The sequence below is a fragment of the Corvus hawaiiensis genome, chromosome 4, assembly GCF_020740725.1.
Source record: "Corvus hawaiiensis isolate bCorHaw1 chromosome 4, bCorHaw1.pri.cur, whole genome shotgun sequence".
Lineage (NCBI taxonomy): Eukaryota > Metazoa > Chordata > Aves > Passeriformes > Corvidae > Corvus > Corvus hawaiiensis.
Genome location: NC_063216.1, coordinates 2,661,415 through 2,683,084, shown reverse-complemented (window position 1 = coordinate 2,683,084; position 21,670 = coordinate 2,661,415). Strand labels below are relative to the sequence as shown.

At 42.6% G+C, this 21,670-nt stretch overlaps 1 protein-coding gene across 8 annotated transcripts in view; it reads right to left on the bottom strand.

The window, feature by feature from the left end:
* Positions 1 to 21,670, bottom strand: part of CALD1 (caldesmon 1) — a 175,707-nt gene that overhangs the window by 5,986 nt on the left and 148,051 nt on the right. For 6 of the 8 annotated variants that reach the window (XM_048301128.1, XM_048301129.1, XM_048301132.1 and 3 more), the window contains 8 exons: positions 20,289 to 20,435; positions 18,287 to 19,298; positions 17,572 to 17,646; positions 12,880 to 13,022; positions 8,441 to 8,696; positions 7,139 to 7,279; positions 580 to 623; positions 406 to 484 (listed from right to left, as the gene is read on the bottom strand). In XM_048301128.1, the coding sequence (XP_048157085.1) occupies positions 406 to 484; positions 580 to 623; positions 7,139 to 7,279; positions 8,441 to 8,696; positions 12,880 to 13,022; positions 17,572 to 17,646; positions 18,287 to 19,298; positions 20,289 to 20,435 (1,897 nt within the window). The remainder of the gene's footprint in view (positions 1 to 405; positions 485 to 579; positions 624 to 7,138; positions 7,280 to 8,440; positions 8,697 to 12,879; positions 13,023 to 17,571; positions 17,647 to 18,286; positions 19,299 to 20,288; positions 20,436 to 21,670) is intronic. The other 2 variants (XM_048301134.1, XM_048301135.1) reach the window with 1 other exon arrangement.

Genomic DNA, 21,670 nt, shown 5'->3' with positions numbered 1-21,670 from the left:
GAATTTCACTGTGAGGTGGCAGCCAGCAGCACAGAGCCAGTTCCTTGCTCTCCTAATAAGCTGCTAAGTCAGCTCTGCTCAGGATGACTATCAGCTCCATGCTGACAGCTCTGTCATCAGCCAAGCAGGGGATGTGACTGTCACTCAAGATGCTGACTGAATCCCCAAAGCTACTGCAAACCAGAGTAAGTTGCAGCATGAAAGGGAAGATGCAAATCTGAGGGTTTGTTTAGCTATATCTCTAGATGTTGGTTACAGATGGGCCTCAAGCATTTTGTTCTTGAAGCCCCCTTAAAGAAGAGTTTGTGATCAAAAAATCCCTGCAATTCTTGAACAGCAAAACAAAGGCTGATTAAAGGCTCAAAAGCCATTAGTAACCAGATCCATTTAGAGGAATTAACTTACCTCAATTGCACTAGTGTATTGCTCAAGTCTACTGTCAATCTTTGAGACAACTGCTGTTGTCTGGGTGGGCTTCATTCCACTGTAGGAGTTAGAAAAAAAAAATAAATCAAGAATTATTATTCCCTCCAATTAAACACTGCTGTTTGAACTGAACTTGCTGTTTCTTTGCTTTACCTCTTTTGAGCAGATTTGTTCAAAAATTCTGTTCGCTCCTCTATCTAGAAAAGAGAGGAACAAAAGCTTTAAGTTTAAAGTTAATAAAGAGGCAGCCTGTGCAAGGCCAGCCTAAAATGTCATTTTAAATGTCAAAAAAGTCAATCTGAAAGAGATACATTCCACCAGAAATTTCACACACACAAAGGTTTTATAGATAGGAGCCTATTATGCTACAGAATCATAAAAGCGGATGTATTTTCTGCATGAATGTTTGCATCCTACACATTTCTCCAGTGCCTCATATGTAACAAGAGAATAAATGGACAACACAGAAAAAAGAAAAGGGAAGAAGTCTCTCTCATGTAAGGGACTGATATGCACAAAAATCTATGTCATCCTCATATCTCTCACACAAGAGCAAGTATGTATCTCTTGAGACAGACAGCAAATTTAATAAATATTTTCTGAGCTGAGACATCAGACTAGGCCAGGTTTGGAGCTCAGCCACACAGCCTCCCTTATGCATGCTTTTGGAGGCCACTAACAATTTAAATGTGAGCTCCAAAAAACCCATCAGAGTAAACCCTGCTCATCATGTTCAGGCAGCAGGGTCACTGCTGAATCACTATCTACCAGCTGTTATTATACAAACTGGTATCTTACATTTTATCATTATTTTCTACTCTGTAAAATAGGAAAATATTGTGATGCTTCCAAGGAAGACTCACGAAGGTCTCATATGACTTCTGTCAAATCTCTCAATACTTTGAAAACAAAAAACTCCATCCCTGAATGAAGTTTTAAAACATTTCACATTGTGGGGTGGGGAGTATGTGCATCTATTTGTATTCTGGGTCAAGAAATATTTTCATCAAACTTCCTCAAGTCTCATCCACATTGCATTGCTCCACTTCTCATCCCGGGCTCTACAGTTTCACTTAAAAGTAAAATATATGCAAGCAGCTCCAGGGGATTGAAATGATTAATAAGCAGCCTGGCTGGATTCCTGGGGATTCCCCAGTCTCCATAGGGGCTCTCCATTTCCAATTTACTTTAACCGTGACGGCTCTGGCATTCGTGCCTTTAAAACAAGGCAGTGACAGCCGTTCCTCTAAATGGCTCTCCTCAGTGCCTTTAGCATCCAAGGCTTTCCCAGAACACTAAGTCCCGCAGCAATCCCATCAAAGGGCATGCATGGTTTATTTCTCAAGCCCTTGCAAGCAGAAACTCAGGCAGTTCCCTTGAGTGCAGGATTTGACAAAGGAGCTCACTGGAGGACCTCCAGCTACCACCCATCCAGCTCAAAGGCACGCCTGCAGCTCTAAAACGTAGGTACAATTTACAGAGTCATTTCCATTAACACTTCTAGTTATGAAAACGCGAGCTTTTTAAAAGCAGTCCTGAGTGCAAAGATGGGCTTTGCCAGGACAAATCCCCTGTTTCAGTGGAGCGATATCACAAGGTGGCAGCAAAAGACCGGCAGGAGCCCTGCACACCCGCAGAACAGGTTACAGCTGTTCCACCCAGAGGGGACACGGTCGGCAGTGCCACAAAACCAGCAAGTAAATGATTCAAAAGTGACCAAACAGACCGAGGATGGTAACTTAAAACACATCGCCTCTCGTCTGCTATGGTACAGTAGAAGTTTCCCCCAATGCTGATTTCTGGGTCGTAACCAGCAATGCATCAAAATGATGAGTTAATTCCAGCAAGAGTCTCCAGTTTCTCCCCAGTCTGTCCCCAACTGCATCAGTGAAACCTGGTGGGCAGCAAGGACAAGTAGTATGGACTATCTCAAAGAACCAGGACTCAAGGTAACCACCTAATAACTCATTTACAGGATCTTCACTGTCTTTTACGTGCAGGTATGAGAGATGTTTCTGCACAGCAGGAAAACCAGGCTTGAGCAGGCACTGGGGGAAAAGGGGAACAGGTGGGAGGGAAGAGGAACTAATATTATTATAGTGGCTGTAGTAAAAAGACAGAAGTGGGGTCATTCTTTACCCACTGGAAACAGCAGTTCTCAGGGCACCAGCTGTGGGATCAGGAAGAAGTCAGGGATTGTTCAGAAGAGGAGAATGAAAAAGCAAAACAGAAAATAGAAAAGCAGAGTTAGGAAGAAACCCTCAGAGCTGAGCAAGGCCCTCTGGCTGGGGAAGCAGGTGCCTTGTGTGGAGGGATGAAACATTTTCTGCACATTTATATGAGAATTTGTTCTAGAGTATTTTCCTCAAAACATAGCAGAAGCAGACATTGAATACACCTAGAGGAAACAAAGCTGTACACACGTGTATTCAGCATATAAGTCAAACACATTTAGACTGCACAGCAACATCTAAAGGCCATTTACCCACTGCACATCACACAAACTCCATGCAAAGAATTTCAAATGTTTGGCACATACAGTAAACAGTATGACAAAATAGATCTGTAAAAGAAACAGGCAAAGCAAGCTGGTTAGCATAAAATGCAATATTTTCTCAGTTTCAGAGCAGGAAATAAGAATAATCTTTTTACTCCATTCATCTTAACAGGATCTTGTTAAATAGCTTGGACTATGTTTTGTCACCATGGAATACTTTCAGAACACACACGTACTCAAAGTCAGCCTGCCAGCCCCTCATTAAATTATGACCAGAAAGAATGAGTTAACACACAATATGAGACCTTGATCTGGGAAACAAAAACCATTGGATATTTCCAGTAAAACTGGTCTCATAGAAAGGTATTACATGATTCTTAGGAGTTTTAAGCTGTGTATTGGATATTATGCGACAGAAACTTGTAAATGGATCTATAGAAAACTCTTCTCAAAAAATGCGTCAAGGAGGAAGGGGAATAAAAATGCACATGGGAAACCCTGTGCTCTAATTTTGCCTCATATCCAAGAGTAGAAGAACCTAGTGGAAATCCACTGGAGATGTAGTCCCTGGGAGAGGCTTCTCATCCTCCCTGAGTGGCCAACACAGCCTCTTGCTTCATTAAGCACAGTTATGCTTTTTCCTGCTGTCAGCAGCACCTGAGCAGAGGGTGCCAGTTTAGCTCAGTTTACCTACCAGACTCAAGTGCTGCCATCAGCATCAAAGATGGGGAAAAACAAACGTTGCATAACCTGTTCTTACCATTCTGTTTTCCCTCTGCTGCAAGAATAACTCATCTAGGAGTTTAATTAATGTGGAGTCTAATTCTTTCCAGTCACTGCCCCAGCTGTCAGGTATTGAGAGCAATAATGAGATAGGACAAGACAGGTCTTTAAAAAAAAAAAAAAAGCCTCTGAAAAGTCCAATCTTCTGTCTCAGCTGTCAGCAATGCCTTCAGAGAGTGCTGGCTGCCACATCAGCCCGTTTCCCAGGAGACATTTTCTCCCAGGACAGGGATATCCCAGCCTCCTGCCATTGCTCCCTCCCCTCAACACCTAACTGCTTTTGCATTTCTCTAGTGGTGGAGTTCATCCCCAAGAGGAGACTTAGTGCTGAATATGCTGTTCTCTCCTGATTAACCCAGAGAATAGAATACGAGGACTCAGCAACCCTCCTTCGCAAAGGAAACACGAGGAACGAGCTCATGTAAAAAGCAAAATGAACAAAGATTTTTCAGGAAATTTCATTCTTTGAATGCGTCATATTTTGCATGAGCTAAAGTAGGGAAAGCACAGAGGCAGATGGGAGATAAGCACAGAGGCAGATGGGAGAGCAGCAGAAGTTGTTCCAGGCTTTGTCCTTATTTAAAGAAAATAACAAGACACAGGACAGAGGTTGAACAGAAGTTTGGTATTGCTGCAGCCCACGGGGTGTCCACCCAGCCCTGAGAAATCCAAGATGCTTCTGTCCCTGAGCTAGTGATGAACTTGGCCTGTATTTACTTGGCCTGTTTTCTCTTCACTGTCCCGTCAGAAAGAACCAGCCCTCGTGCTGTCACTGCGAGGACCCCACACTGCGGTAGTTCTGCTGAAGTAGTGCCTCAGGTTTGAGGGAAGCACTGTCTTTAACAGTTAAAACAACAGGAGTTGTCAACACTGCGTAGGCTGTGGTTTTTTCGAGGCCAGAGCAGACAATCACAGCAGGTCTTTGCAAATATAAGCATGTATGTACATTTTGTCCATGTTCGTATACATACATTTACATTTGGGCATCCATGAGCTGGGTCATACATGGAGAGAAGCTGCACATCTTTGTGTCCCAGTTCTGAGTCTGCATGTCACGACAGTCCATGGCCTCCTGATGGATAGATGCTCATCCATAGGATGGCAATACACCACACTGCTGCTCAGCTAATCTCCCTTCTTTCCTTTGTTCTTGTAGTTCACTTGGCAACCAGCACGCCCCACTTTCCTCAGTTAGCCACTCCTATGAACTTCTTTCTATTCCCAAAAGCTTATCACATCAGGAAGGACAGGGAAGGAGAAATAAGGTGCTTTGCCAAACTGTGACCCAGGAGAAGACAGAATGTGCACATGCATCATACATTATTTTTATACTGAGGCTCCCTTTCTTCGGCATTAATTCCAACCACCCACCCACAACTGTGCATTTGGGATTCTCACATGACTCATGGCAGATCTAACGAGATGATACATTCATTAAGGGGGAAAACCTGTGCCAGATGCTTTACAAATCAAAAGATAACTTGGGCAGTGCATAGCAGACAGCGAGAAAGCTGTGTACCAACGAGGTGAGACCAGCCTGAGAAGTCTGTCCAAATAAGAGGTAGCAAAATAGACTGTTTTCTAATAACTGAATTTTGACATCAAGTTTCACATCAGGTTAATAAACTGAGATTATTCTTCCCTCAGCTCTTGACGACAGAAGGCCAAGAAACAGTTTAGGGTATGAACTTCTACAGCATTACACACCTACACTGGCCACCCACAGACGCTGGACTGGAATATGTAGAGTATCACCGACTTCTCAGTGAGAGAAACGAAGAGGAAAAAATGTGTAGAGTTGCATGTATCAAGCTTTGTAGCAAACAACTTCAACCTAACAAGACACAAACCCCAGCAGCCACTGTCATCATCAAAAAAATAAAAACCTGTACCTTGGATGCTTAACAACATTTGAAAAATTTCAGCTTTCCTCTGAAAATACACTTAGAATAGTGAAGCAATTTGTACTGACAAAAGGTATCTAAAAGCTTTTAGCCTCCTGCCAAGTCCAGTGTTTTTTCATACTTTCCCCAAAATTAGGATCTATCCTTTTTACTTTGTGTTTTCAAGGATAATTTCCTCCATTCTGAGCTTTCTGTGAAATAAAGCTCCGAATGTATGTCATGAAAGGCATCTCAATAGACAGAAGAAAAGGAAGCCGTCCCAGGAGGGCTGGGAAGAAGCTGTATATTTACAGTGTCTGTTATTGACATCATCTTTAGCAACCAAAATGGCAAGACCAGGTTTAATTAACCCAAGCAAGTCGAGAAGCTTGGCAATTTTTGTTTACAACTGTGTGCATTCTGTCCTAATATTTCAGGTCCAAATGTATCTTAGAAGCAAAGGGCAAGACCATTCAAAAACATTTGGACTCTGTATTTGGTAGGACTGGACCCAAAACAGACCTGAATCCCCAGATTGGAACAAAGTGTAGCTCTCTGTGAGTGGAAAAGTAATTTTGTTCAAATGCAGTTTTTCACTCAACGGTTACATTTTTAATCTCATGGAGATCCACTTCATGGTTCAATGGGCTCCTTCCTGGTTCTTTTCTCTCCTAGCTCCCACTAAGTGGCCTTTTGGACAAACATTTTGGATTCTTAAATGACTAATGGCATGAAATGGAAAAAGCAAAAGATATTTGAAAACATTAATAGATCTGCAGTTTGAGCTTGATCTGAGAAAGCAACTGGACTGAATTCCAAAACAATATTCCCAATAATTTCAGTGGGGCCAGGATTCCTCTTCCACGCTGAAAGACCATTTAATTGATTTATCACACTTCTAATATAATATAGGCCACAAAAGACCATTTAGAAATCCTGCAGCAACAGAAGGGTGAGGTTTTATTTCTCGTTATGTAAGAAAATGAAATCCAGACCAGTACTTCTAGATGTTATTTTTAGGGGGATTAGACATAAACTAGAACTCCCATACAAGTCAGTTACAATTAATGATGATTAGGCTGAATATGCTTAAAGACAAATTAGTCTGGCAAGGAAGAAAATAATTGTGGATGTGGAAGGAGTGAGAGAACATTTGTGATTCAATGATCTTAAGAGATCTTTTCCAACCTAAATGATTCTATGACTCTACTCCAGTTCACAAAGCAGTCCTATAATAAATTAAAAACAACACAGTAATACAGCTCTAAGATCCAAAAATAATTTTCCCTTGAAGATCCTTTTCGGAGATTCTTCATCAGCAAGAAGAGACAGCTGCCAGTCTAGCCTCCATTTTTAGGAAGGAACTCTAATTTTCAGTCATTCCAATGAATGACGTCCTTCAGCTAGAGGGTTCAGGCTAAGTCTGTCAAAGCAGTTTCCTAGGTCTGATTACAAGTATTTCAGCATTGCTTTTGATGCCTGGCTGTTGGTTTGGACTACAAACCCCATTACTTTTTATGTGCTATGTAGGTGTTAGTGGGGAGGTTACCTTGAGAGATGAACCTTTAGGACTGAAACATTTGAACGGCTTCTTGTCTTCAGATACACCATCTTCCGGCATCTTTTGGCGTTTCTCAGCAGCTTCAGCCCTTCTTCTTTCGATTTCTTCCTTCATCCTCCTCTTTTCCTCCTTAAAATATATGAATGTTTACTTGTTCTTTCAGAAACCACATCACTGTTACAGGGCTGTGCAGCCCTGCAAACATTTACCAGATTTTCTAAGAACAGATTTTTATGCCAGTCGAAAAAGTTCAGTGATCTGTGTGAAACTTATAAAGTTATTAATGCCAATCCATCACAGTGTTAAGGATGCCAGGAAGACAATTAAGTCTGTGCTGCTCTAGTGTCTCCTCGCAGTGAAGTCACCAAATTTATTGTCATATAGTGCCACCTAAACAGAGGAAAAGACTCAAACTCTGTTTCTCTGTATTCTCATGTATCACATTGGTATTGTTCTTCTGTCCCTCTACTCTGACACTTATTGTGCCGAAGTTAATATTTAACATGGAAAAATCAAGAGGTGGCCAAGAAACCCAAGATTAAACGCTTGCAGATCTCCCTCCAGAGATGAGTTTTGCTTCATGAGCTATGGTCAAACCAGAAGCCCTCAAAGCAACACCATTGTGAGCACTTGTCAGTGGGGTCTGACCAGCAAGGTATTGGGTAATCTTGGCATCTACTGAGTTCTGTTGTAAAGAGCTTAGTACATTAAAGGAATTGGCATTCAGCTGCCAGATACTATCAGTATTATTCATTTACCATTTGTTTCCCAAACAACTAGGATTCCTAAATGATGCACCAGAGACTTGGAAATCCTATTTGTAGAGTCCCTTGGCAGAGGAAGTACAAGAAAACAGATGTGTTGGATATTCAATATTTAAATAGACAAGAATATCTCCCTAATGAGATCTAGCCCATTGTAACTATATATAACATTAGCATTCCAGCCCATCTGCAGCAGATAAATTTTGACATGCACTTTGTAATTCAATCCGTGTAATGTCAAAAAAATTCTGTGGCTACAGCACTGCCCCAAGATTCTGAATCCCCAAGAAGATAAGAAATTTTCAGCTATCACAGATGAAATCCTGACTAGTGGAAACAGATATTAGAGCCCTGTCTATCCTAAGGCTAGAATTAGAACATTTTTCCTACGCTGAATGCTGCATGTTTTACCTCAAGTCTTCACTAGACAATGATGGAAAGAGTTATCAACTAATGCAAGAATAGTGGAAGTAAAGTAGTAATAAAGGAATAAACCCAAGTTCAACACTCCCTACTTTACACTTACCTCCTCTCTGATTTTCCTCTCAGCCTCCTCCTGCTTCTTCTTCTGCTCCTCTTCCTCCAGGATTTTCCGGCGCTCCTCCCGCCTTTTCTTCAGTTCATCCAGCTCTGCTGCTGCCTCCTGCTGCTTCTCCTTCAGCTTCTCCAGCTCCTCGCTCTCGTTCTCGCCCCGCCGGCGGCGCTGATCTTCCAACCTCTTCAGAGCCTCGACCCCCGGCTTCGCCTCCTCTGCATTTGCAGTCCCTTTCAAACTGGAGCGGCTGGGAAGGAAATCAAAGGAAAAACGATGCCATGGGGTTTTCCCTTCCTGGCCAGAGCCACCTGCTGCCACGTGCTCAGCAGCAGCATGAGAGCCTGGCACTCCAAGGTGCTGCCTTCTAAGACCATTTGCTCCTTGCAAGTAATGGCTGACCCAAAACATTTCCCTCAGGAGTTGTTAGGCTGGGATATTACAAGGAGCACCTCTCCCATCACTGCCAGGGAGGAAGGAGTCTCTCCCACACGCCTGTGTGCACAGGATCTGCACCACCGTGCCTGAGAACTTGTGCCACCCCTATTTTGTGTTTTGTGTCATAAAGGATGCACTAATCCTTTGCCTTCAAAGGCAAAACTTTTTTATAAACCTTCTAGAAAAAGATAAGCATCTTTGGGGACAGAACAAATTATATTACAGGAAAACAGGAGGAAATATGAGAGGGGAGGGAGTCTTCCAGTTAAAACAGCATTTAAAAAAAAAAAAAACCCTAAAAGGATTCCTATCCCATCTATAACACCCATCACTCTAACTCCACCAGAATGTATGAACAGAAAGGTTCATCAGGTCTTTTGCTTACATCTTCTAGGGAAAAGATGAGTTTTTAGTAAGGACCTGGAAATTAGTAATGGTAACTTCCCACAGGAGAAAAACAGGAGTTTTCGAAGGGAAGGGAAGGGAAGGGAAGGGAAGGGAAGGGAAGGGAAGGGAAGGGAAGGGAAGGGAAGGGAAGGGAAGGGAAGGGAAGGGAAGGGAAGGGAAGGGAAGGGAAGGGAAGGGAAGGGAAGGGAAGGGAAGGGAAGGGAAGGGAAGGGAAGGGAAGGGAAGGGAAGGGAAGGGAAGGGAAGGGAAGGGAAGGGAAGGGAAGGGAAGGGAAGGACCCCAAACCTAAAGAATTTGCACAGGTGAAGTGCATGCTTCCAACAGAGTCAGATAGCATCACCTTGTAAAATAATTACCACATCAGTGTTTAGACAAATATCTGCTCCCTAAGTGTATTTAATGTTACTGCTGACAAGTACCTAAGATTTCTAAGTGTGCTATTGACAAAAAGACAGAAGATGGACGTATTTATGGAATTTTCTAAAAAAACTTTCGGTATTGTTGGCATCGAAAGAAGCTGGATAAAAATGACCACAAGAAAGTATAAATCAAAGATACCAACAGTAACTGTTAGAGACGACAATATAAAAAACTAATATTATATAAATTTGCAATCCAGCCAATCACACCCAATCCTGCAAAGATGCTCTTCATTCAGACACCTCATGCAGATGGAGTCAGCCATATAAAACAGGACCAGAGTTAAATTATCTGTGGTTTCAATATCATAATAGAAGCTACTAACACAGAGTTCTCCACCCCCACATGAGCTTACCAAATCAAATAAAATTCGGTTCTAGCATTGTATCACTTAAAAAACGCATGACAAATTAATTGAAGTGGCTATGAATGAGGGCTTGCATCAGGTAGTTATGCCAAATTACAGAAAGGAACCTCTGCTTTTGTAAACGAAAAATACATACACAACTGAGCAAGCATTGTGAGAATACATTGGAAACTTTATCCAAAATGTTGTTTAGCCCATTCAGAAACAAAGTGAAGGGCAATACGTGAGGTGTGATTTTGAGCAGGTGTCTAGCCTGGAATACCTCTGAGTCAGTTTGCAGAAGTACTGAGAACCCAAAATGTTCCACAAGCCTCTACAAGGCACTGTGTGATTTCTGAAGATCCAATGCACCTAATGCAGCACAGGACATATGAAATCCCTGGCTGTCTTAAGGCTTTCCTGCTTCATTGAAAGGTTGTAGCCCCAACAGCAAACAAGCCCAGGAACCTCACTTTTTTTTTCCTTTGCCTTTTGGTCTCTGTGTTGCCAACTCACCAAGACCTGCAAGCTTTGGGCCCAAAGAAGATGGAAGAGGTCACTTCGGATAGACAAAATGATCCCCTGGCAAGGGCAAACATTTGGCCTTCAGAATTAAGAGAATGAAGAACATTTGCCAAGATTCTCCTAAGAAAGAGCCACTCTGTTCTCTGTCAGCACAGAAGAAAGGTTAGCTCTCAGTGCCTTCCGTGCAGTCAGCCCCAGTGAAATTAACAGGTACTCAGCTGATAAAGCCAATGGCAGAATCTAGTCTGAACATTCTTGTTTGCAGACCTCAGGTGATTATTTTGGCCTCCTCACAAAGAAGGATATTTAAAGTTTTGAACTTTATCCTCATGCTGCTCACAGGTCTTCCCTGACCGGTTCTGCATTATCCAAAATAGCAAACAATACACTGGCACTAATTATCCTTATTTTCCTCCACCTCCAACTCCTCTGTTTTCAACAGATTCTGGGAAATCTCTGTTCTCTGCTCTCAACATTGGGAAATTAGTATTGAGATGCTGGGTGGAGGAAGAGTTTTGTAAGCACCTCTTTGGTATTAAGAAATGAAGCTGGTTGCCAGCTTTCAGACAAGGAGGAAAAGGAAAGAAGTGGCTTGTGGGAGCCAAAAATGTCAGAACAATGTGAAAAAACATCTTACATCATATTTAGGACTTTTGCAGTCCTCTATGAGAATAGGGAGGAAGGCAGGTGGGAGGGGAGATGGGAAGGGGAAGCCATAAAATGGGATTTATTCTGTATTTCTCTTACTGACTGACGTAGACAAAAAGATAACATTTTTCTTCAGCCTCCACTACCCTGCTTTGTTCTGAATTCTCACCACTGAAAGTTAGCCAAGTTATATTCTTTCTAAATAGTGTCTGATATGTACATTAAAAAAAAAAAAAAAAGGAACAAAGGACAGTTGCAGACAGAGCTCAACTCTGTGGGGGCAGTCCATTAGAAAACAGGCCAAGAGCCCTAATTCATACCTAACAACCCAACAAACACTGGCGCCTCTGCTGATGTTGCCAACCCAAGTCTTCTACTCAGCTGATAAAAGGTTGTTGAACAGGCTTCTTCACACTTCCATGAAACAGTAGAAGAAAAACAGAAATGGAAAAAAAAAAGGAGTGGAAACTCAAAGCTATGTTTTGTCACTAATGCCTGTCTCCCACAGGAAGTAAAGCAAATGAAAACACAACAAAAATACTTTTAGAGAATCATTCTCATGTTATCGATGATGTGACCCAAGCCATGAAGGACAGTTTTGAGCAGGGCCAATTTCCTGCTATTCCATCTCCATCGCTGTCTGTCTTTTGGCCTTAGGTCAGGGTGTCTCCAGGGTCTTTTGAGCTGCATTTTATTTTGAGAAAGTTTGTTTTTCCCGGAAGAATCACGAGGGGAATGCTGAGATACAATAGCAAATCCCATCTGCCATGCTCAGATTTCTCAAACTGCCTGGAGAGCTTAACCTTTCCTTTGCCTGTGTCAATGTAAAAGAGGAAGAGAGATGCAGAAGGAGAAAAATTTAGATTTCTAACCTACTCATTCCTAGTTTCCTGCTAAAAAGAACTTAATTTCTATTTCATGTATCCCATGCTTTTAGCAGGCAGGATCCTTTTAAATAAGATTTGCACTAGAAAATTGTTACCTTCTTTGCATTTCCCAATACAACCACAAGCCAAATATTTCCTTAAAAAGAAAAATAAAAATCAAACTGTGACACAGCTTATAAAAAGGAAGGCAAAAAAAGAAAAAAGAAGATGATTTTGTCTAGGAAAGGTTTTTTACCTAATTGAAAAAACACTTTTCTACAGAAGCCATTAATTTCAGTGTTTGCCCTGAAATCAAGAGAGAAGCTCTTTCTAGAGTTACCAGCTGGATTGCGCTTCATTCTGCTATGCAGAGTCTAATTAAAAATAGGTGGGTAATTGGAAATAGGTTACTACAACAAAAGTTGAGATCTGACTTAAAAAATTAGAGAACACAAAATCCAGGGTTTTGTCATTATTGGCCTCTGTGTAGATATTAGAAACAAATGAGGAAGGAAAGCCCCAGCAAAGCAAAACCAAGCCTCTTGTCTCTACTGAGGAAGCAAGGCCATTTCCATCTGCTTTCTAAACTTCATGTTGTTACTGCAACAGCGTGGGGACAGCTTAGAACCTACAGAACTACAACCCAGTGGACACCTAAGCCATTGCTGAGGTTGCCAGCCCAGTTCCTCCACTCAGCTGCCACAAGGCTGTGAAGTAGAGACCCAGAGATGGCCCCTGATCTGCTGAAACCCAAGCAAGCCCAGTTCTTACTTGGAACTTACCCAAAAGCATTCTCAGTAGGTTTAAGTTTGGAGGCGGTGAGCTCACGTTCTCCGTTCTGTGCCTTTTGTTCAGGAACGCCCTTCTTACGATCCCAGACACTTTTCATTTCCTCTTTGGGTGCTTTACCTTTGTCATCTTTTACCTGTTCAGAAGATAGCATAAATCACAGAACAAAACACAAGACACACAAAAAAAGTCAGAACGAGGCATTCTAAGTAACAGCTGAGAAACACGGATTTCTTGGCAAGATTGGTAACTGTCTTCCTACTGTTTATGTGCTATATGGCAGAAGTGGTCTGCAAAGCTCTAAACCGTGATCAACCATCACTTTGCTCTCCTGACCTGAATTCAAGACCAAAGCATCTTGAAAATAATATTATCAGTCTTCTGTGAAAGTTTTCTGTGACCATGGGACTATGCCACCACACTGCTTCACTCTGCAACTGCACCCCCACTCTTCCCTCCCACAGCCACATCATTCACCTGCTGCTTCTTAAGGTTGTGGGTTGCCAACTCCCTGGGACTTGTCAATACATTCTTGGTACCAGGTTTAGGGCATTGGTGCAATAAAAATAACACAGAGCCTCCACCCAACGTCAAGCTTGTTTGACAAAGTTCATGCTATTTTCAGTGTCATAGCAGAGGGATACTTCATTATTGCAAGAATAATGGCCAAAACACAAAATCATCCCTATATCAGAGCCAAACTTACTCTGGCAAAAAACACAGTCCTACCTGGGGCTGGGCATGGGTAGCATTATCAGACACGAATATTTAAACCTATGAAGAAGGAAATGCTCTGGAAGACACGAGTAAAAATTCTCTTTATCCTTACAAAGCTTTCTCTTATGATTCTTAATAGTAATCAAGAATATTTTGTGCATCAACTTCATTCTCCAGTATTCCTTCAGAGTTAAGAAGTATTTATCAATACCACAGATGGCCTGACCCCAGCATGCTGAGTCATGGCTAGATGCTGCTAAAAGGAGAAAGTGAAGTGATTTAAGTTATGTATCCTCAGGTAGAAATATTCCCAGTTAGTTAAGACTACCAGCCAAAACAAACTTCCAACAGCAGCAGATGAAACATTTACCTCCAAAATATTTATTTGCTTTCCCCAGCCCTGTGTTGAAGGAAGCAAGCCAGAAATACCTTCTGTGTAGAAGTCAAATGGAGACCTTTAGAAATTAAATACTTTGGAAGGCTGTTGCAACCCCATTTGCTAACTAGAAAGATAAAGAACTTCTGTAACAACAGATAAAGAACTCCTGTCTGCAACACAACTGCTCTTCAGGTGTCCTGAGCTGCACCTTGAAATAAAAAAGTAGTACACAGCTTCACGTCCAAAATCAAAAGAAATTTCTTTTCTTCCTCGTCAAAGAGCAACTCCTGGAGAAGCAAAACCTTTACCTACAAAGGATGAGTTCAGAGTCTTCAAAGCCAAGATCCTCTTAAGGCATTGAATTAGGCTGGTGCTGAGTGCGTCCCAGAGTCACTTTACCTGAGGCCAGAGAAAACTGATCGGATGGACACCATCGTGGCAGCCCATGTTGTGAGTGAGTATAGGATGGTTAAACCATCTGAGCAAATTTGCTACTGGTGGGGGAGGTTGGACACAACCAACAGAGGCATTTGCTTTGCTCTGCTCTGAGAGCAGGCAGCAGCGGTGCAGACTTTTCCCACCCTCTCCTGCCAGCAGGCTTTAGCCACGACCTGGCAGCAGCTCCCTGACAGACAAGAGGGGAGTTCAGCTTCCCTGGCTGTGCATTCTTTGGCCATGATGCTGCAGCTTCTACAAGCAAGGCCATTATTACCAGCAGCCTCAAGGAATGGTCTGCTGTTTTCTAGGAGCTGGGCTGAGACAAGCAGGGCTATTCATTTATCCTAATGAATGCCATCAGATAGTATCATCTTCTGGGTGTTCCCAAATCAGGGTGAGCTAGTGATCATGTTCACAGCAAGAATCTCTGCTGCCTGTTAGCAATCTCCTGACCCTCCAGCCCCAGTCAGGGTGATACTGAAACCGGCTGTGTTGATTGGTGCAAGATTTCTCATGCCAGGATGTCTGTCCTGGGATTTTGAGAGCATAAGATTTCCTTTGCTGAGATTTTCATCAAGACCTTCTTAAGTCTTACTAAAAAGCCAACACTTCCAGCTGCCTTATGTATTTAGGTCCACTGGGGAGGGCTGTATCTCTTACATCTTAATTGAAAGCACTGAGAAAACTAATATTAAAACAATATAGTTTAAAAATTAATAGGTTAGGAAATAGCATTTCAGAAGCCAGTAGGATCTATGATGGTGTGTCTGCATTTGAGAAAACCATTAACACAGCTTGGCCTCTTTATTCAAAAAGATGGTAAAACAAGATATTACAGAAACATTTCACATCTTTTGGGCCCAATCCTTCTCCTACTCATTTTAATACCAAAACAGAGATTGATTAGCACAGAAGCAAAAACCTTTGTATCTCATTCCAAAGGCAGGCAAGAGAGTAAGTTCTTTCCCTTGTCTCACTGCTTCCCTAAATTACAGACTAATTCAGCTTCTGCTGAATTAAAAAAGAATTCCACTTGGAGCAAATGGGTGATACTACCTGAACTGAAATAGTTCACATGTCCTCACAAATCTTGATATCAAGATAGAACATGATCAAAGGCATGGTTAGCAAATTTCCAACCTTATGTATTTACATTTTAATCTTTCTCTACACTGTTTCTTTACTGTTAGATTTTTATGCTGTTATTTGAGAGGTGAGATTTCTAAATCTTGAGTCTGAACACCTTCAGACTGAAGCAAATGCATTACTGAGGTTGGGGCCATCTGGCAGATTTGATTCCTTACTTGGGCTCAGTTACTTGGTGAGCTAAAAGCTGTGGGCATCTGGGTCGAGGGCTTCCCTGTAGAGTCAACTCTGGGTCCAAATACCATGAGAATAGCAACGTTGCAGCACATCTAGCCAAACTGGAAGCAGGAAATACCAGGAGCCTCACATCATGAGAAAGCTTGCTCTTATGAACTTCTCGGGTCACTTTTAAGAACAAAAACTGTGCAGAAGTTCATAAAAAGAGACAAATTTTTCTTGCCAAATTAATCCAAACCTGAACTTTGAGGGCCAAAGCAGAAGCAAAACCTGATTATGTAGATACATTCTATTCCTTCAGGGTCTTGTTCATGAGACACTGGCATCCTCTTAGCTGCATGCACATTCAGAAAGAGACCTCATTGAATTTGTATGTCCTGGAAAGGGGGGGAGAAGTGGAGATGGGAGCCTGATCATCAAATTTTCGTCACAAGAAGCAACAATTGAGATTTTCAAGACATTTTGAATGCTCAGAATGGGTATTCAGCATTGCACTAGAAATGGGATTCTATTAAGTTGTCTCAGCTTGAGCATCTAAAGATGGAAACACTAAAATCACAAGTAACTCTTAAAAGTCTTGCCAATTTCCTGGAATAATCTAGCCCAGTGGGTAGGGTTTAAAAGCATGATGAGAGCTCCAGGGAGAGTTGGCCCAGCTCTCCATAAGAACAAGCACGACAACTGTGTCTCAAGTTCCCCACAAATCAAAGTTTGTGGTCAGTTACAGACTCCTCTTTACATTTACTTTTAATATGCAAAGATTGCATGCAAAAGTGAATAGTGGAAACTGGTTCTGTCCTCTTAATATAATCCATCCCTTATTTTGTGTGCAGCTATTTCCTCACCACTGTCTGAGGGTGAGCTAAGCATCTACAGCGTGTTCCAAACTCATCTGCTAACTGAGGACCCTGGAGTGGACCCTCTACAACCCTCAATGGTCCCAACCCACTGGACTGGCAGCAATCTGTGCTGTGGCTCCCTTTAAGTCCCACAGATCTGGCTGAACCCAAATGGGTCCAAATTTCCAAGGCTCTGACGAGTCTCTGACCAGCCTCCCCTAATCAGAATCAGGGGCTGTTTTGAGACCTGGACCAAAACCACAGCTGCTGCACAGCACTGGATGTGGCTCCCTGTGTCCAGCTGTATCCTGAAGAGTAAATGGTCCCCAAATCTTATTTACTTACCATACAGTAAAACACCATGGCACCAGCTCCTGTGTTTACAGTGGAAATGCAATGCAGTAAATTTTGTAGATTTTCTCTTTAAAACAAAAGAAGAATCTTGGGTATGCACAGTTTATATCACGGGGTATTGCAGTTTGCAGGGGAATTATTAGTTGAGGCAGTCAGGTGGCCAAGGGGCCTAGATTGTTATTGGCATTATGATGATTATTATCACTATGATGATGATTATTAATTATCATTATGATGACAAATATTATTAGAGTAGGTTTCATTCATAGGGAAAAAGTTCACAGTAAAGTGAGAGGAAACCAGGGAAGGATGATTAGTTGATACTGTCCTGAAAAATTCATCCCTAGGGGGAAAACCGTATTTGTGCTATTGACTGAACTGAGTTTCCTGAAATATTTAAGACAAACAGGAATTGGCCCTAAAGCCCCAAAAGAACAAACCACTTAAGAATTTACTTAATTTTAAGCACTTAAGGAGCTTCATCCCTATATATTTCAGCAGGATTACCCATGTTCTTGAAGTGGAGCACAAGTTTAAGTACTTTGCTGAAGAAGCAACTTTCAGTTATAGGTGCCTTATTTATTTTCGTATCTCAAGTTTCCCTATCACACCTAAATCAGTGGTTTATGAGTTACCTGATCTTTTATGGAGGTAGCTTGGAGCTTCTCTTCTGGCAGCTTTTCCTTTTTAGCTTCCACTTTTTCTTCCTCCTTTGTTTTTTGGGTTTTCAATAATTTATTTATTTTTTTAACACGAAAACACCGCACCTGTCTGCGCTTTTGTTTCGCCACACTGTGTTCACAATCCTGTGTGCAGCCACAATTCCATCATATGCTGCTGTGCCCACACCTCTGTGTGCAGCTGTGCCCCCTGCACCCTCTCCAAATGCTCCCAGTTCCCCCCATCTGGGCCTTTCTCCCTTGCACGGCATCATGCTCACACGTCCCAGTACAGAGCCCTTTCTTGTGATTGCATTCAGCACACAACATTCCTCACACAGTTTAACAGGTGCACGTAACGTTCTGTGCCAAGATGTGTCTGCCTCCACCTCCTGTGTTACTGCATTAGGCCAGTTTGTAGCAGCTGAGGAAAGAAAGGCAGCAAAAGCACATGCAGAGGCCTGAACATGCAAGGTTTTCTTTGAACGACGGAGTGAGGTCAGGCCTGTTGTGCACTGAATTACTGGTAAGCAGGAGGGGCTTTATTTTTAAAAAGAGAGAGCGACAGCACAAGTATTAGTAACTTCAGTACAGGACTAGATCTGTGAGGAAATTCCAATTCAATCTTTTCTTGCATTACATTTCACACAAACCACAGGTGTCTTATCTTGGTGCAAAATGTTTACTGTACCTGTTTTTTTAAGAAAGCTGCTTGAGGTTTTTTGTCTTCTACTTTCTTCTCTTTTACCTGTTTATCTTCTATTTTCTGTTCTTCCATCTTTTGTTTTTCCTTTAATTTCTCTGCTTCTAGTTTAGCCTTTTCCTCAGCTGCCCTCTTTTCCGCTTCTGCCTTTGCTCTCTCCTCAGCTGCCCTCTTTTCCTCCTCTGCTTTCTGTTTCTCCTCAGCTGCCCTCCTCTCCTCTTCTGCTTTAGCCCTCTCTCTTTCCTCAGCTGCCCTCTTCTCCTCTTCTGCCTTAGCCCACTCTTCCTCTTCTGCCCTAGCCCTCTCCTCAGCAGCCCTCTTTTCCTCCTCTGCTTTCTGTTTTTCCTCAGCTGCCCTCTTTTCCTCCTCTACTTTCTGTTTTTCCTCAGCTGCCCTCTTTTCCTCCTCTGCTTTTAACCTCTCCCTTTCTTCTGCTTCCTTCCTTTCTTCCTCAGCCTTTTCCTCATCCTTAAGCTTCTCTTTATCTACTGCATCAGTTACACTTTGCGTCCCTTCCGGCAGAGCATTTGTATCATTCTCTGCTTTGTGTTCCTCTGCATTTACAGTTACTGCCTCTTCTTTATCTGTGGATTTCTCTGCTGCCACATCTACCTGGTTTTCCTCTACGGGGAGCTCCCTTGGTTTCTCCTCCTGTACCTCCTCCTTGTCTTTTTCTTCTTTTTTTTCCTCTTCTTCCCCATCTTGCCTCCAGTTGTTCCTTTGGTACGATTTGGTAACTGTTTCTGTCTCCTCAGTCTCATAGCGTCCTCGGCGTGTTTCAGCCTTTTCCTCTTTCCCCGTGGTCTCGTTTTCCTCCACATTGTTTACTTCTCTCCTGCTGGGCAGTGACAAGCTCCCATCTGTGATCGTGGGGTCAAATTCCTTCTGGCGTTCCAGGGCTTCCTGCAGACGTTTCTGGCGTCTCTCCTCCCGTCTTGCCAGTCTCTCCAGCAGTGCAGCTTCATCATCTGTAGAACGCTTGCTTTCCTCTCCTGCCACACTACGTAAAAGGGACAGGTTTGCATTAAAAAAGAATAAAATCTTTCTAACAACATATGCACTTCACTGTTTCTAGGAAAAAAGCTTGCTGTAACATCATTCCACGATTGGAAAACACAGCAGGTTACACACTTCAAAATTTAGCTGCTGTTTTGCTATCTGTATCCATTTTCCTTGCCTTAAATAGAATGCTTCTTGTGCTCAGCATCTATTAGCACTTCCTAGCACAATTCTGGTTTCTTCTATCAGTTGTGTTATGGCCACTGGAAATCTGGGTATATTGTGACTGTGAACAAACAATTATTGTGAACAAATGATGGACGGACTGGAAGGTCAGCTCTGGACAGACAAGAAGGCCACTCAGCTTGTGACAAGTGGGTGGGGATATGAGTGATATGGTTTAATGGTTTAGTGGCTACAGGGGCACTGCTGGGTTTGTGGTTGGACTTGATGATCTTAAAGGTCTCTTCCAGCTTTGATGATGCTATGATTTTAAGAATCACCTCATTCCATAAGTTTTTCTGCTCTTATACCTGTCTGACACTGACAGTGCCAAATGAGTGCTGTGGCTAGAGCTCACACCCAGCACCCTGCAGGCATGTTGCAGCTACAACTTGAGGACTGGGTGCCACCCAGTGTTTTGGCCCCACAATGCCATGACCCATTGTAGCAGAACAAAAGATGTGGTGTTTTGTGAGGCCAGATGCATCCATGCCTGAGAGAATCTGAGAGCCTCCATGAGCCCCAGCTGAATTAGCCCATAGACAGCCTTGAGGACACCTGGTTATGTGTCATGAGCACAGCCTCAGGTTCTCACCCTACCTCGTAGACAGAGCCAGGGTGATCCTCACAGTGTTAGGTCCTTCTTCAGTTTAAGGATGGCCAAACCCAGTACTTAAAATTCAAGCGCCGAAGCAAAGCTCCTCCAAAAGTTCTCTACTCTGAACAAAAATTTCCATTGATTTGTCAGTAAATGACATCAGACATTTACCTGTTTTGGGCATTCACTTCGGATTTCTCCGTTACTTCTCCTGAGAGATCTCCTTCCTCCTTTTGCCGCAGCCTCTCCTGTCGAGCCCGCCGGCGACGTTCTCTGGCGGCTTCTTCGTCATCGTCATCATTTCTCTGGTAGGACAGCCTGCAATAGGGATAGGGAGACAAAAGTGCTATAGCATGTTGGACAATGAAAAAAATCACAAAATGCAGTTTTCTAGAGCACAGTAAGCATGGCTAGAGTGGCTGCTCCACACGCTGTTTAGAAAATATGCTGTGAAATTGAGATGCATCATTTCAAACCCCGGTTTTCTTTTGCTTCTCAGAAGTGAGCTTGACTTGAAAATAGTCCCGGTGAAGGCAGCAGCCACACCACACTGTCAGCTGGCTCCTAGAAAACACCAAATCCAAAAAAGCTCAGCTCTGTAGCTGAGCAAACATCCTGCCAGCCTGCACCATGATCCTGTTGGAGCACTCACAGCAGCATTTGAGCAGACTATTGCTCAGGCCCACGTAACTGAAATTGGACTCAGCAAAGCAGCTTTTCATTAGTCTCCTCTAAATAGCACATGCTGAAAATGGTGACGGTATTCTAAGTTTTAAAGACTAGAAAGCAGGGAGACACAAGTACGACAACAGCTCTCAATGGTCGGTTCTGAGTGCCAAACATCTGACACCCACAAAATTTTTGTGAGCCCGGAGCCCTGCCAGGCCAAATCACACAAGATCGCTGCTGTGATGAAAGCCTACAGCTGAGAACCCATTGTACTCATCTAACCCAACAGATGAGTACATTTAGTTTCATCCTACTTGAAAAGGAAAGCAAGACCTTACAATCCTAATAATCCTGTGTCCCATTCAAATCTTTGCTAAAGTTATTACTGTGTGAGATAAAGGGAGAGGCCTGCATTCCCCTTATCTCTTTGTGCAGGGAAAGTGAATTAGGAAGCTAACATGTGCCAGACCCAGTCAGGGAGTCCATTTACTTTGCTTCTGGCAGTGGTCTGATACATCATGGTTAAGAAGTCTCCCTTCCTTACACAGTCACACATTTAAGTTAGCAGTGCAGCCATGAACATAGAAAAAACCCAGAGTTCTGCACCGAGTAAAACCAAGGACCGATAATGTTTGTACTGCAAAGAATATTTTTACATTAAAAGCAACTAAAACATTTTGATTTAGCCATCAAACAGATTCTTTGGGCCCAAACCTCTGCTATCACCATGTTCTGATATTCCTTTTCTCCTTTGCTGAAAGAAGGGTGAAAGCATAGGTTCAGCAGGGGTTCAGCTACCCCAATTTTGCTTTAAGAATTTAAAGAGTAAAACATGGCTGAGCTACTTGCCAGACCTAGAACAGCATTTTCATCCTGAATGCACC